This window comes from Scardinius erythrophthalmus, assembly GCF_964197995.2.
Source record: "Scardinius erythrophthalmus genome assembly, chromosome: 5".
Lineage (NCBI taxonomy): Eukaryota > Metazoa > Chordata > Actinopteri > Cypriniformes > Leuciscidae > Scardinius > Scardinius erythrophthalmus.
The window spans coordinates 35491065-35507299 of record NC_138225.1 but is presented as its reverse complement, the minus strand read 5'-3'; the positions used below and the strand labels follow the sequence as shown (position 1 = coordinate 35507299).

The 16235-nt window shown below is 38.7% G+C and overlaps 2 protein-coding genes across 3 annotated transcripts in view; both read right to left on the bottom strand.

Moving 5' to 3' along the window:
* Positions 1-399, bottom strand: part of apba1a (amyloid beta (A4) precursor protein-binding, family A, member 1a) — a 60128-nt gene extending 59729 nt beyond the window's left edge. For both annotated transcript variants that reach the window (XM_081364638.1, XM_081364639.1), the window contains exon 1: positions 76-399. The gene's annotated coding sequence lies outside the window, so the exon portion shown is untranslated. The remainder of the gene's footprint in view (positions 1-75) is intronic.
* A 721-nt stretch (positions 400-1120) lies between these two features.
* On the bottom strand, positions 1121-14573 carry ptar1 (protein prenyltransferase alpha subunit repeat containing 1). Its single transcript, XM_081366905.1, has 8 exons — positions 14420-14573; positions 13416-13585; positions 13053-13119; positions 12396-12500; positions 9994-10222; positions 6418-6707; positions 4036-4373; positions 1121-2521 (listed from the first exon to the last, which is right to left on the bottom strand). The coding sequence occupies exons 1-8, from the start codon at positions 14503-14505 to the stop codon at positions 2499-2501; spliced, it is 1308 nt and encodes a 435-aa protein (XP_081223031.1). The 5' UTR covers positions 14506-14573; the 3' UTR covers positions 1121-2498.
* Between the last annotated feature and the right edge of the window lie 1662 nt (positions 14574-16235).

The following is a 16235-nucleotide window of genomic DNA, read 5'->3' as shown; positions in this document are numbered from 1 at the left end:
TAATAAAACACACACAGCTTCCGCGACAAACAATAATTAATTCATAGCGCGCAAAATGATCCTCGAGTCTCTCACCTGTGCGTTGACTGTGGTTTCCAGCGATCTCACGGTCCCGTTATGTGTCTCTGGATCCACCATCTTCATCGACTGCCTGCCTTTCACTCAGTCTGTGGGCAAGCCCGACTCCTCCCATCAGAGACCTGCTAATCAAACACTGCCTAATTTATCAATGAACGAGCTGCAGATCTCGGCGAAACATCAGGGCAAGAGGTGCGTGCGCATGTAATGCTGCAGTCTTTAGAGCTCATAGTTAGAAAACTTAAGGAACCAAATCGGAATGAAAGCCCCTTCAATGGTATGAAATGAAACAAGTACACTGGTTACAAAATGCCTGTCCAGCCCTCCCACTCAAGACAGCTATAATAGAGAATAAAAACAGGAAGCAACATTAATATAGTATTAGTATTTAATATTTAGCCTACTACTACTGTTTTTTTTTACTTCTCATTGCTGTCAATTAAAATACAATATAGCCTACCGTTCAAAAGTTTGAGGTCAGTAGCCAATGATTTATTTTATTTTATATAAAAAAAATTTTTTTTTAAAGTATTTGGTATTTCTTTTCATCAAAAAATCCTGTAAAAAAAAAAAAGTATATTACGGTTTAAACAAATATATTAAGCAGCACAACTGTTATTAACATTGATATTAATAAGAAATGTTTCCAACAAATCACCATATCTTTATGATTTCTGAAGGATCGTGTGACACGTGATGCTGAAAATTCAGTTTACCATCATAGGAATAAATTACATTGTAATATTCATTCAAATAGAAAACAGTTCTTTTAAAAGGTAATATTAATTCACAATATTATCCTACTGTTTTTACTTTATTTTGATTAATTAAATGCCTTAGCAAGCGTGTCTTCTAAAAAAAAAACATACCGACCCCAAACTTTTTGTATGTCCTAGAAGGTATTTGTTTAGACCCCATGACAGGTTCACCCTTCATTTCCAAAATCCCCCGTGTAGTCGACTAAACGCGTGAAATGATTTAAAAAAATAACTTAACAAAATGGTCATGAATTCAAAATAATAGGAAATAAAAATGTTTGATGGACCTTTTCAGAGTAGCTTTATTTAATGTGGTAGGCAACTGACAAAACAACTCAACACGTTCAATACATTTTTTAATACAAATAAATATAAAATACATAATGGATGAGATGCAAGAAATGTTGGTTATCGTGGCTGTAAAAACCTACAGTACCTTATCAGCTTATCAGACAACACACAAAGAAAATACAAAACCTTAGGGCTACATTTTTTCTTTCTAAAGCTAATTGAACTCTGTGATGCTTCTGCATAGATGTACCAGTAATTTAAGATCTTGGTTTATGCAAATGATATTGTACAACAACGGAAATTTATATAACACAACTGGAAATGCTATGTGCGTCCTCAATGTAATCCACATTAATGTACACATCTTTAAAACCTCTAAGGTTACTTAGGACCATTTCTGAAACTGCCAAGGAAGAGATACATGTCAGGTGGGAAGCCCTGAACAGATATAAAGACATAAATATTATTATCAACAATATAATTGGTAAGACTGTCCATAAAGGGTTTAAGATAGTAGGCAATACATTCGAAAATCACTAATAGCCTTATTACAAATAGCGAAATCTTAATTGCTGCGGGAGCCAAAAATCAATGTGATGTTTTCCCTCTCTGCAAGTATGGGCAATGAAAGTAAAAGTTATAATCATAAAATCAAATCAAATACAACAGTACACACATAATGTGCATGCAAAAAGATAACCACAGATCAGCATGACTCAATGACTATGGTTCAGGTAATGGCATTACCAAATAATTGTATCTAGCCTATAAAGTATGCAAACCTATAGCAAAGTGACAAATATCTTACAGAGCAAAAATGCAGATCCTTTCGTTTTAGACTGTACTTCCATATATGACTCTGTTAGTTTGGCTTTCACTTTATTTGAAGGTGTCTTTGTTACACTGTCATTATACATTTAAGTACTGACTAATATTAATTAACTACACGTACTTACTAAAGGGTTAGGATTATTTGCATGTAATTATGCATAATTTATAGTTATTACTACAGTAACTACATGTAACATATGTAACAGTAACACTGTAAAATAAAGTGTTACCAGAGTTTGTTGAACAGCAGATGCAGGGAAGGGGGGGAAAGTGATGCTAAAACCGTAATATCTAAAACAAGCACCTGTGCCACACCTGTACTTATAGAGAGTGATACACGATCATACAGAGGAACGGTGTGGAGGAAAAGCTGGTTTTATTCTTGAGGTGACAGACATCCGGCAATTTTGCTGCTGCAGCTCAAAAATCTCAAAAAAAAAAAAAAAAAAAAAAAAAGTGTCAGGGTCCAAGACATGCCGAGAAAATCACTCTGAAATGGTCCTGGAGAGTCTGTCTAGAAATTATATAACTCAAATACTTTCAGAATTCTAGCTCTTGTGCAACTGTGCAAGAAAAAAAAAAGAAGAGGAAGAAGAACAGTTATAGATTTTTATGAAGTGAAACTTAAGATCGAACTACAAGGTTTTTATAGATATGCTGAAAAACATGGTTTTGTAAAAGCTTTGCCAGAATGCTAAAAATGAATCACCTAACAAGAATAGTTTTGTACATGATAGGAAAAGGCATTGTCCTGATTTAAAAGCGATATATTATAAAGTCTATTCAGATTTTCCCAACCTACTATAAGCTGTGAACGAATTAAGTTGTCAATGCGAGACTGAGCCTGTGAAACTTCAAAGTTTATTACAAGTTTAATAATTACGGAGTAACAGTGAGTCAACCATAAGTGTCTAATAGCTTATTAGCTTTCATAATAAATCATTACGTAAGTGAAGCTCACAACATTTCACTTTTCAGATTTGCATAAATATCCTTTATGTTCAAAATAGTGTTAAACAAAAAGCAGCATTTGTAAACCCAGGCCCTTCTCCCCAGTGCAGAGAATAAGCACCAATCTGCACCAAATGGGCTTGAACATGGCAGCTTGTTGTTTCCGCGGCCACGTTTGGGCCAAGCTGAGAAAGACTATTCCTACTTCTGCAATTCCCTATCATCATGAAAACCCATGCATCTGCGAGACCAGCTGGATGAACTATAACCCAAAACTTGTGCTTAAATGCTGAGACTAGTCCAACGTCGCCTTTGTTATTCCAATGAGTGAAGATGACGTGCTTCAGGAGCATTAATTAACATCCAAGAATCATCACGCTGAACTTGCAATAGATATGTCATATAATACAAACTCCCCTGAATGAGGACAGCAGCTATCAATTTCATGTGCATTAATCTGTTTTTATTGACTTTAGCCCTAATATTTTATATCAAATGGCTCCAAGAATCTTTAAATTCAATGATTGTGCTCACATTACTAATTGTAGCAAAACGTCAAGATATTGACTGAAATGGTCATGCTACGGTACAAAAGGGGACGAGCAGTAGACAGGATTCAGAGCCAGTCTGCCCCCAATTAAACAAAAGAGGGAAACTGGGTCAGAATCACTTTGGGCTCTAAGTGTTCTTTTCAAGTCTGCACCACAGTGTGCGTTTAAGACTCCCGACAGGAATCAGAAAACTGCAGACAGCATGATGAGAGCATACTGTAATTGATTTGTGGTGGAAGACTTTAAGACCAACAAAACTATATGAAAAAAACTGCTATTGTAGCTTCTGATAAAAAAAAAAAAAGAAAAGAAAAAAAGGATTGTACACTGAAAACAGACCTGAGATATCCAGTACCTGAACTAAAGCAGCTGAAACAGACCATTACACTGTTGAGACGGGTCATGGGTTTTCATCATGAGTGGGAATTTGCTCCGGCAGGGCATCTCTGACAAACCGGCCGAGGAGTCCAGTCGTTTTTTTAGAGAACCGGTCTGGGCGGCTGGAGCCAGAAATACATTGACCTATCACAGCTCTCCCACACTGTGGTGGGCGGAGTGTTTCTCACGCTACTGACCTATAACAGAGTCCAGCCACTTTCTGTAGGAAATGGCAAAGCTGCTTTGCTCGGGGCTCCTGCAGCCTGTGATGATTCTAGAGACAAACGAGTGCTCGGAGGGAAGTCCGGGGTGGGGGAGCAGGGGTCCCCGCTTTAGCCGCTTGGTGTCCTGCGTGTAGCTTCCGTGTTTGCTCCCATCCAGAACACAGTCAACGTCCATGGCCTGGGAGGCGCTGCCGTCGTCACAGGGTTCCTCGCTGAGGAGGACATCGGTGTGGGTGAGAGGTGGAGACTGCGATCCTGCCCCCTGGACGTGCTCCCTCCGCCACTGGTGCCATAGGTAAAAGACATGTCGCCTGTTGAAGAAGCCTGGTTTTGAGTTTGTTCAAAAACCACATACCCGTTTACTATACAACAAAATGCTCTTTATGTTAGAGTTATGGTGGGTCACAGGTTTGTCGCAGAGAAAATACAATGCTCAATGTTAGAATAACAAAATAAATGGGCTTATCAACTTTTAAAAAGGACGACAAAACATTTCTTTTGACTTTTGTTCCTGATGTCAAATTATGACATGCCCTCATCTTTAAAAACCACAAAAAAAACAATCCAAAGTAAAAGAAAATACATCCCAGACTACATTACATACATTTTGTGCAACAGAGATGAACATTGTGGCAACTAATATCTCGATGCGTTAATGCGCTTAATGGCTGTTCTGATAACCACTACTTTTCCATGTGGAACTTTTCCTTGGTGTGACTTTTGTACAATCTGAATTCCTGAACATTGAATTTTTCCTTATCTGATCACTGTTATTTTATTATATTTACAACTTATTTTCACTTTTAAAAAATCATAAATGTTTACAAATCCAAAACTATAAAATAGAAAATAAAATAGAACAAAAATAAAGTTTGTCACATGCCATCATATGCTATCCAGACTTAATGTAGTGCATGGGATATATGGACAACTTTAATGATAGTGCTTTTTAGAGCTGCTCCCTAATTTCCAACTAATCAGTAGCCGACCAAAATTGTTATTAGTCGGTTAGTCGCAGAAAAAAAACTTGTGGCAAAGTCACGCAGTCCGTGACTCAAGTCGTTATCGGCGGTTCCTTATGGTAATTACAGTATGTCGGTCAGGAAATCCAAACGTTCACCTTTCCATCCATCGATCTCAAATATGGCTTAGGCCTATCATTTGAAACATGTAAGTAACTTGGCTGCTGCTCGTGCTCCCTCGAACATTAACCTAAATAAATGTGCGCTATTAAAGTATAGAAACAACTTAACTGCAGAAACAACTTAAAATACTCCGTCATTTTTGGTCATACAGATAAGAGTGAAACATCATTCAAAACTGTTTTATTTGTGTAAACTCACAATAACAAGAAAACATAGTGCCTTTGTAAAATAAAAAACAAACAGGATGCACTTTCTGCCGTCTGTCTCTGTGAACTGGAGCACGTCAAAAAATAAACCAAAACTCAGTGTAAACTTGCCTGAGACGTGAGAAATATATCTATAGAAAGCTTGAAATGTCAAGCAATTGCCAACCAATTCAAATGGAAAATAAATATTTTCAGATTATATAATTTGTATACAGGTGTATTGTCCGAAAATACAGACAACATTATCAATAAATTATTAAAATGTTTAGACAGTCCGTTGTTTTTTTTCATGACACATTCATAATCATTACTTGTGCCGGTGCACTGTGGCAAGCTTTATGCGTGCGCTTGAGCGCTGATTAGGCTATGTATTATATATATAGGCAATTAAAGGCTCCTTTTTATGATTTATATGGCTTATTAATATACACGTGCAATTAGTCGAATAATCGCTTAAATGAGCGAATACTAGTCGACTAGAAAAATCTTTTTTTTTTTTTTATTCCTGATGTTTCATGTTTAAGAATGAAGTGGAGTGAAATGTTGCAAAAACAATAATCTCACCTCTTCAAACTAACAGCAGACCTGTAAATGAAATATATCTGTTGCAATGATGCACTTTAGGAGGAAAAACACAAGCTAAAGTTATATAAACACCATTCACTGAGCAGCTGCTCCTTGCATCAGACACGAGGGACGAGGCTGGGAAGGGGAAAAACTAAAAGAGCTAGAAACAGAGATCTAGCAAACTGCTTGCCTCTCCCTCTGTGAGCTACAACTCTGCAGCAAAAGACCATCCATCATTTTATAACAGTAAGCCATAAACACATCAGGCCAGATCAGCTGAGGGCCAAGGACAGACTTCTGGCAAACAAAGTCACTGTATTTCACAGTGAGACTTGTGGAAGCACAGTCTGATGTTGCCTGACTCCGTGACTACTATCGGCACAGCAAGACCTGGAGATCTGTTACTGGCTTCAAACACTTTGTCTGATCACTCTCACCTGTGGCACCACAGCGTCTCGTGGCCCGGATATGACTCGATGAGATCAGTGCAGAGCTCCATCTCCTGATGGAAGAGCTGAGGGATGACGTCATTCCGGTGGTTGTCATCAGACGCTCCCGCCGTGCTCTCTCCGTTCGGCTGCTGGGTGGGGTGGAGGTCCCTCACACCAGCCTGGCTCAGCTCTCTGGACAGAGCTCTGAGCAGGTGCTGACGGTAGTGGAAGCCGCTGTGATCTGACACGTGCATGGACACCCAGAGTCGGGTGGAGGACAGCTCATCATGCAGAACCTGTAGTATAAAGTCACAGAGTATTATCTTTATTTAACGTACATCATGCTTCAGGTTGTTACAGCAAAATTTTACGTTATTGTTCAGTTGCCAAGTTGTCAAATCACCTTCATTTATATAGCGCTTTTAACAATATAGATTGTTTCAAAGCAGCTTTACAGTGATAATAGGAAATTAAAGCTTGTTTTGGCTTTACAGCAGCTCTAGAGTAAAGTTATTGTCCAGCTAAAGTTAAAGTTTTGATTGATTCACTTCCGTTGCAAAGATCATTAGTTATTAACTTAAGGGGCCGCTTAGAGGACACCATTTTAACTAAAAACAGAAAACTTTGAATGCGTTCTGGCCACTCATTTGCACAACACAACAGTGTTTGGTGGCTCGAGAACGCAAAATCTGTGAAAACGATGGCGCCGTGCACATGCATATTATGTGTTTAGTCTATAGGTATGCGCATTTGAATATATATGTGCACAGGCACGTCTTTCTTTAAGTTGTAAGAGCTATGGATGTCAACATATCAATAAATTTATTCAAAAACCTCAAAAATGTTATGCAAAAATACAGTATGCATATTAGTTACTACGCATCGTTAAAATATGCAAAAATTCTAAAAGGCAAAAGTGAGTAATTTCTGTAGCACTGCAAAAATTGAGGATGCTTATTACATTTCTGTCCAGCAACAAGCCATTTTTTAAGTTACAACAAATAACTGATAAATGGCTGGTATAAAATATATACACTTTTGTCTAAATAAATAAATAAAAATTAAACACTAAAACTGAATCAATCATTTAAATGCTACAAGGGAATATATGCACAAAACATAATGAATATTCATTTTGAGATTGGCTAAAGGTTACATTTAAGTGATGTTAAACCTTTTGTGCTAATAAAGATTAGCTTTAAGTGAGTGTTAGATGACAGAAAGGGTGATCTAAAAATAAAAGTAAAGGACCCGAGCATGCACAATTAAATATCCAATATAAGCCGATAACAGAGAAAGTATTTTAAAGCTGTAGTATCTCTGTTCGAAATCAGCAATTGCAGTTATTCGTGGAATTATCAACTTTATGTGGGTTGTGCCTCTGCACAGCACAGTGCGGATAAATACAATGTTGTGAGGACAATGTGCGGCTGTCAGTCACGGTGTGGATACTGTCATTCGGAATCACAGTTTCTACTTTTTGGAAGTATGACCAACGTAAGAATTTTCACCGGAAAATGCCATCTGAACAAGTAACATCCACTTTTGTTCTGACCAACTAAGGGGAAAATAGCATTGCGCTGATTCAATCTAACAATCACTTATCATATCACTTCAAACCGTGCAAATTCCCATGGGCCACACCCCCTTGCCCCAGGTGTTTAAACCTCCCCTAAATATTATAATATGAAAGGCTCCAATTTAGAGCGGCAAAGCGATTATGCGCATCCAGAGTGCAGAATGATGCACTTGAAGCAACGCAAAGTCACAGTGTGCAGCGCTTCGCATTGAAAAGTTCAAAGCACAAAGCGAAGAGATATTTGATGCTTAGTGTATTATATCTATGCAACAGTTTATTGAGCCTTTTCTTTTAAGTTTTAAATTTCAGTTACGGTGCGCATGAAGAACAATTCATAGTGCTCTCTACTCCAGTGGTGTAATCTAACAGACACCTGGGAGAAAGGAACATGATTTAGAAAGCGCAATAAACTCCAGCAAGATAAAGTCATTTTATGCAAACCATAGACCTTTATCTACAAATAAAGTATAATAATGGGAACATTGATCTTGGAGAGAGTGTCATCCTGTTACTGTCGTAACCGAACGCAACGCGCTTTTTGAATGCTGAATGGAGAATGACTGAGGACAGTTGAGTTTCCATTAACTTTAACGACTTAAATATTCATTTTTACCTCACATTATGCTATTGAATGACTTAAAATGTCTTGGAATATAGTGCATGAAAACTTTATGGTGCTTTACAATGTTTTTTATGCCTTTAGTGGGGCTTAACAATAACACAATAGTATGCACAATATCGGACCTCACTGAGAAGCTGCAGCCGTGGCGGGATGATTTTTGGTGTGGTGGACCACCACGGCAGATTGAATGTAGCGGAAACACTGTAATCTAATTTCAGTCACATATATGTGTCGTTACCATGGGAACGTTTGCAGTCTCTTTTTTTCTGGAGCCACTCCGAAGTCAGAAGTCTTTTGCATTTTACAATGGGTGAATCTCCAGTTGTCACTGGTGATTGTCGTATGAACCTTTCTGGATCCGCCATCGAAATAAGTTTAATTCTATCAAGTGCTGTGAGAAAAGGCTATAAATCTCCACCTCCAACATCCTCACACGCAACATAGCCTACTAGCCGAGACACCTTTTTTATGTGTACAGACGTGACGTAATGACGCAAAGACATGCTCGAATTTCCCACGGAAATCCACCAGTACCACCGGAATTAACAACATTATTACAAGCTTACCATTTTGAATCGAGCTAAGGCAAGCAGATAGTTGTGAACACTGGCTGGTTATGTACTTGCTCAAATTTATTTTGGATAATTTTTAACCCAAAAAAGTTACGGACTGCAGCTTTAACATCACAGACTTTATTTCACCATGATTTCATTTAGATTGTAAACTCAGTAAGTAACATACTAGAGATCTAGGATGGAAATTCAGAGTAAGGAAAATAGTACCAAACAAGACATGCAGAAATGTAAGATGACAGCCGCATAACCCAATTATCCTGAAATAGCCTATGAATGGCTCAGACTGGTTCAAGTCGGTTTAGTCCTGGATCATTAAATCTACAGGCTCATCCTTTTTATACGAGGGCCTTTTGCTGGGATTGAGCCCCATAACATTTGCCTAATTTCGTATCCAATTAAGAATAAGCACACATCAAAAGGTCTGGCACTTAGTGACCCCTTAAGAGCCAATAAGCTTTCCTGACTAACATCACTCAGCTCTTTCTGGAAAAAATGAACAAAGCTAAAAAGACAGAAAACTGATTCTGTAATCAGGTCTCTTCCCAAGTTAATTCAAGTGGAGAAGAAAGGTATCAAGATCATCAAAGGCTCAGGTAGATTTATCAACCTCATAAATAACCATGTCATGTTGCCTTCCTTGTAACACAACTGATGATGTGCCAGTGTGATCCATCATTCCTTAAAGTAACCCAAAACAAACCTAATCTTTGAGACGTACGCAAACAAAGCAGCATCTAACAGACACACGTTTTCAGTCATTATGATGAATTACACGGACGTGGACGCAGTGGACTGAGACGGCCTACCTTCAGATTGCCTTTTGCCATGTTTTGCAATACCCAGATGCGATGGGACCAGGCATTGTAGTTGCTGGGGTAACGGCCGGCTGCATCTGCGCAGACCTTCATCTCCTCCTGCAAGGCTCTCTGCAGTCGCTCACACCGTCTCCTGCTCACAGCGTCTCCTCTGGGTTCAGCCTGATCCTTCAGTTCTTGTCCACAGCACTCCATCTGTAGCCGCTGCAACACCCAGCGCCTGTGTCCACAACACAAACAAATTCAGCAAACTGATCATAAACATGTCTGGATGCACAAGAAATTTAACACACTTTTATTTAAGAGAGAGCAAAAATAAATAGCCTCATGGGCAGCGCGCCGACATATAGCGCTGTTGCGCTTCGGGCGACCAGAGTTCAAATCCCGGCTTGTGGACCTTTCCCGATCCCGTCCCCCCTCTATATCCCACCTCGCTTCTTGTCCACTCTATACTATCCTATCACAATAAAAGCAAAAATCACCACAAAAAAAATATTACTAGCCCATATTATCTCAGCACCCTGAATATCTGACGACACAATATCATCTGCAGACAATAACCTGATCCAATTTGAATTCAAGTATTTATTGCAAAATATCTGACAGCACCAATGTGTCCTGCAGGTACAAATAATTTCTTAGTCTTGTCAGTTGCACAAGCTACGGGTGTTTAATAGTGTTCCAGGGACTTAAGAAAATTGGTTTGCCCTTGCCCTTGCAGTAGTGACGAAATTCTGCTTCAGACAGTGCCATTGTTGACATGTTGCAAGAGGTCTGCAACTGCAGCCGGTTTCATTTCATGGTTGCCTGGACACTGCTTTCGTTTCAGCCAGTTTGAGAGCATTGTCTCTACCGTACAAATACAGCTACATGAAAGCAGGGCACATTTTCCGGTACAGCTCATCAAACTATTCCATTATTAATTTCTTAATGCCTAATTTATTATTAGTTTTTTTTTTTTACATCACTATTTGAAAATTCAGACTCATCTAATCTAATGGTGAAGAAAAGTACTCTGGGTGCAGAACGCAGCACTTCTATAATGTGTCATTTAATATTTTAAAAGACCTCATTTAACTGTATACACTAAAAGCAGAACATCTTGGGATAGTCACACAATAAACCCTCAGTGCACTAAAGCAGTGCCTTCACTGAATTTAATTTTTATATTATATTTAATCTGTTTATTTAAGACATAAATGCCCAAACATTTTATTATGAAAAAACAATAATCAAACTTGATTGAGGGCTGTGGGACGAATGTAAATGTTCCACTATATCCAATTATATTTTTAAAAAATTGTTTGATCAAAATACACTTATATTCTCTACAAAAGAATGCAAAATTAAGACAAAATATAAATGAAGATATGCTTTCCCTTTTTTTCAGCCATCTTGTGACATGACATTGTGGGCCCCGATTTAAAGGGAATCTATTATGCCCCTTTTTACAAGATGTAATATCAGTCTCAGTTGTCCCCAGAATGTGTCTGTGAAGTTTCAGCTCAAAATATCCCACAGATAATTTATTATACCATGTTGTAAATGCTAATTTTTTAGTGGGAGGAAAATCATGTTGTTTTTGTGCATGTACAGCTCGTGCCTCAGATACTCTGCTAGAAACTAAAACATCTATTTGGTTTTGATTATCATCTCTATCGCGGTCACACTCACATGACATTGCAGTTGGTCATCATGAAAGTTTATTATCTGTATGCATTTTAAAGCCAATACAGTCTAAACTTCTGATATATGGTTTTCTAAACGCACACATTCGAAGCACACGTACAGAAAGCTGGATGTCAGATGGCGCGTCCCTTGAGCATTAAACTAAGTTCTCTTTCACGTCTCTTAAACTGTCAAATATACTCAAGGTTATGTCAAACAAAGTTCACAGAAACAGTCGGTTATGTGTGTGAACGTAAACTGCAAGTAAAGAAATTGCATGTGTATATTAGATCTGAGTATTAAAGTGAAAGCAGCGTAATATACAGTACCTTCTGCTATATATGATGTTAAAATGAACAGAAAATCACTCGCTGCTCTTGACTGAATTAACTTAGCTTTAATAAGAACACTTTTCTTACATGAATGCTGCAGTTAAAAGCTCTGGCGAGGAGATAAACATGGCGGACCGAGTACAGCTCACTCAGGCCGAGGTCTATGCTAATATGTGACATCACAAAAGCTAGAATCTGCAAATGGCTTGATCTGAGACACTGCTTATATTTATGGGGATTAGTGGGTGGATTTTTACCATTATAGGGCGGTTGTCCACACGCACACTGCCGACACACATTTATGTTCAAACACCATGTGAAAGTGAATTTTGCATAATAGGTCCCCTTTAAGATAAATTAAATTCATGCCTACATTTTTTTAAATCCTCTAACCTGTGTATCCATGTCTCTGGGCTTTTAGGATGCTTAGATAGTGCTAGTTTGCCCAGGTAAAGGTCCTTTTCTGGGTTTAACACGCCACACTGCAGGAGCTCTTTCCTACAAAACATACAAGTTCATCATTGCCCAGATGAATTCACAAAGATATGCAAAATCAAAACAACCAAATAAAACAGTACAGCACCACCTCCTGGACGATATGTTTCTCCCATGCAACATTAGCTTAAAGACATTCAGTCAAGATTTGAATGTAAAAATCCAAGTAAAGAATAGTAAAGCTGCTTTCTTAAACCAGGCATGGATTAAATATCAATAGTGTTTCCTGTACAAAACTAAATGTTAGCAAAAGCAGTGAATTTGTGGAAATAATTGCTCCCCATCTCTGAAATTATGAAAAAGTCACATTTAGAGTTCAATGTAGCAGCAGCCTTTTGATGTCTTTTAATGTCCCAAATTAGACACGACTTTCTAAAGATAGCAACACTGACACATTCAGCGCAATAAAATGACACTGAATCCTGACATCAAAGGGAAGAAAGAGAGAGAATTTCTAAAAATAAATAAATGAATAAATACCATAGATGTACATGATCATTAAGAAAATATATGAAGGTTTTCAGGTAACAATCATGAAATACAATGAAAATGTACCTGACATTCCACGCAGTGGTAAAATCTGGGTTTAATAGAAGCAATGTGCAGGTTATATCTACCAGTGCTTGAAGAGAAGGAGAGAGAAATCATTTTTTTTAGTCTGAACTGTTGTAGAAACAGCCATCTTTTAATAAAGACTTATGCTGCCTTCACGTGCTGTCGGAATTATAGTAAATACTAGTTTGCTAGTTCAAAAACAGGACATGAACGCCCTCTCAAGTCAAAATTTGAATGTGATGAGCTCGAAATCTCAACTTCAGAAGTGGGAAGTAGGAAATTTCCGACAGCACGAGAAGCCAGCATAAGGTCACGGCAATGTGAGCCGGCTGAACAATCTAACCCAATAAACCTTCGTCCTACCTTCCCGGTCGAGCCACTGCTTCCTCTGCCTGTAGAGCAGGAGTTTATTATGCACATAGGGCAGCAGAAACTTGACACACCAGCTCTCCACTCCCAGCTTATTCTCCACCAGGACGATGGGGCTTCTGTTGTATCGGGCTTCGGGGCACGGAATGAGGCCGATTTCATCACTGTGAACACATTTTAAAAGATAAAAAGCAGAACAAGTCACAAGGCTATTTTAAGAAACTCAGCTGAATACTAAGGAGCTGAAGGCAAATGGCAATGCACAAAACATCTCAGCTGACACCGAGTCATTACAGATGTATCTCTCTGGCAGAGATACAAGAGTGTCATAAGAGAAGAGTGAGATGAAATCACTGGGACAGGGCACTGACCTTCAAATAGGGAACACACAGGAAAATAACAATTGGAACATTTAAAAAGACACAAGACAGGCAATCAAGATATGTTTCATATGTGGACAAAAGTGATATGTTTGGATACATAAGACTAAGATAGCCACAATGTGGAAACCATTGAATCTATCACTCCAAATACCAGAAGAAAAAAAAAAAAAGACGGACAATTATTGAGAAAGATGATAATAAATGTAACATTAAATGTTTTGAAGCTCGTCACGCCCTTTAGTAACTGACAAGCGAGTAAGTTAACTGACAGAAGCACCAACAGCTGTAACATGACAAGCATGCACACTTTTTACTTCGCGTTTCACTCAGAAAAACTTTCAGCGTTTGCACTGAGCAGTTAAACAGATATCCCAGACAACATATCACACGAGCTGGTCTAAAGGCGAGGGTCAGTGAGCTCTACCTGCTGCTGGCCTGCGCCGGGCGCCAGCGGGTTAGAGCTGGTTAGTAGCCCGTTAGCCAGCCACTGCCTGCGCAAGTTACACGGGCTGCTGCACTATGTTCTCCCTGCGGCTGAGCGCGAGGGTCTGAACCACTGGAAGCATTAAACTAGACGACCGCGTGGTAAACAACGATGAGAGATCACATACGTACATGTTCGGGTTTCTTTTAAAGGCGTTATTGATATCTTTCACAACTCTCTGGACCAAGACATCCACCTCCTCTTCCGACTCAGCCATTTTCAGAGCCCGAGTGACGTCAACGCGGGTGACTCAACCTCATCCGGGACATTTCCCAGTCATCCAGTAAAACATGTGCTGGAAGGATGTCGATTACTCTTGTAATTTCTGTAAAGGTGAAAAGGAAACTAACTATTTCATTCATTTTTCCATTGCATAATGCATACATACAAGCATATATTGGATTGATGTGGAGCATTTAATTAAAGGTAGGGTAGGTAGGATTTTTGTAAAAAACTTTTTTTCAAATTTGTTTAAACTGTCTTTATATACCAATACATAATTAAAATGTAAGTGCTCTGAAAAAGAGAGTATAAAAATCGAGTGACTGTAGACCTTGTAATCTGCAATAAACACAGCCCATTATTTCCATTCGGGACGAAACAATTGATTGGTTTGGGCGACTGTCACTCACTCTCGCAACCATGGCTACCACCCCTGTTGCTAGATCTGCCCATATGCGCGCGCACCCGTTTGATTTGAGAGGCGCGGAACCTACGAAGAGTAAAATTATGGCAGAGAAAGAGCATTCAAAATTCAAAGCACCTGCATATGCAGTCAGCGAAGGCAAACAAGGCAAAAACTACTTCCTCAGACCCTGGTTGCCCGCACTCTTGAACAACCTCCTCTGCTTCGCCCTCGACCCCGGACCTGTCCTCGAACCGACGAAGCGTACTTGTCACCAGAGTGTAACGTTAGTCCTCATCAGAGTCAACAATGTTTTCATCATGGAAACTCTTACATGCAAAACACCGTATACATTATTAATCTTACACGAAATTCACCTTCATCACAGTTTAACTGATGGTAATGGAAAAACGTGTATCAATGCAACCTGTTTTTAGCTTTGCCTTATAAATATAGCTACCTATAGCCTAAATATAGCTCGTTACCGAATCAAACAAAATATATTTTAAACTTTACCAGTATCGATATGCTAGCTTGATAGTGAGTACTAAAAGCCATCTTATTTGTTTATATTCATAGTGATAAAGTTAGGTATTTTATTACATGTGATTCTGACATGATGTCACTGCATGCACTGCCTCCTTCCTGTCCACTCGTCTCAGGTAAATAAATGCGTCTTCCAGCTGAGCCTGAGCGTTTGGCGTCGCGCGTTCATGTGTTTTGGGGGCGTGGCTTTGGAAGGAGCCCAGAAGGGAGGGGGTGGAGTGAATGGAAATAATGAGCTGTGTTTACAACAGACGTGAGAGGTCTACAGACACTCGATTTTTATACTCTCTTTTTCAGAGTACTTACATTTTAATTATGTATCGGTATATAAAGACAGTTTGGAATGTTTTTTTTTTTTTAGAAAAATCCTACCTACCCTGCCTTTAAGACAAACTGACATAATAATAGGCTACACTTCAATGATCATAAGGCGTAGGCTACTTCATACATTTGTTAATATTAATGGGGAAGTTTCACACTCATTCAATGAAATGGTCTGACTCCATACCTAATTTTTCTCGCTTTAAAAATAATTTAAGCTTTATTGTTCTGTTTTGTGTAATTGCCCTAGTAAAAGGGCAATTAGTTTAACATTAAACACTGTAAGCAGGTACGATGTTGTATAAAGTAGCACCCTTTTCCTTCTGTCTGTTGTAATTTTGTTCTTGTCCTCTGGTACTGTTTTTATTTTTATTTTAACTTCAGTTCTCTTACGAGAGTAATCTCGTGTTGCGTAAGTTTAGCTTACGCTACAGGAAAACTCCTTTTCTCGAGAA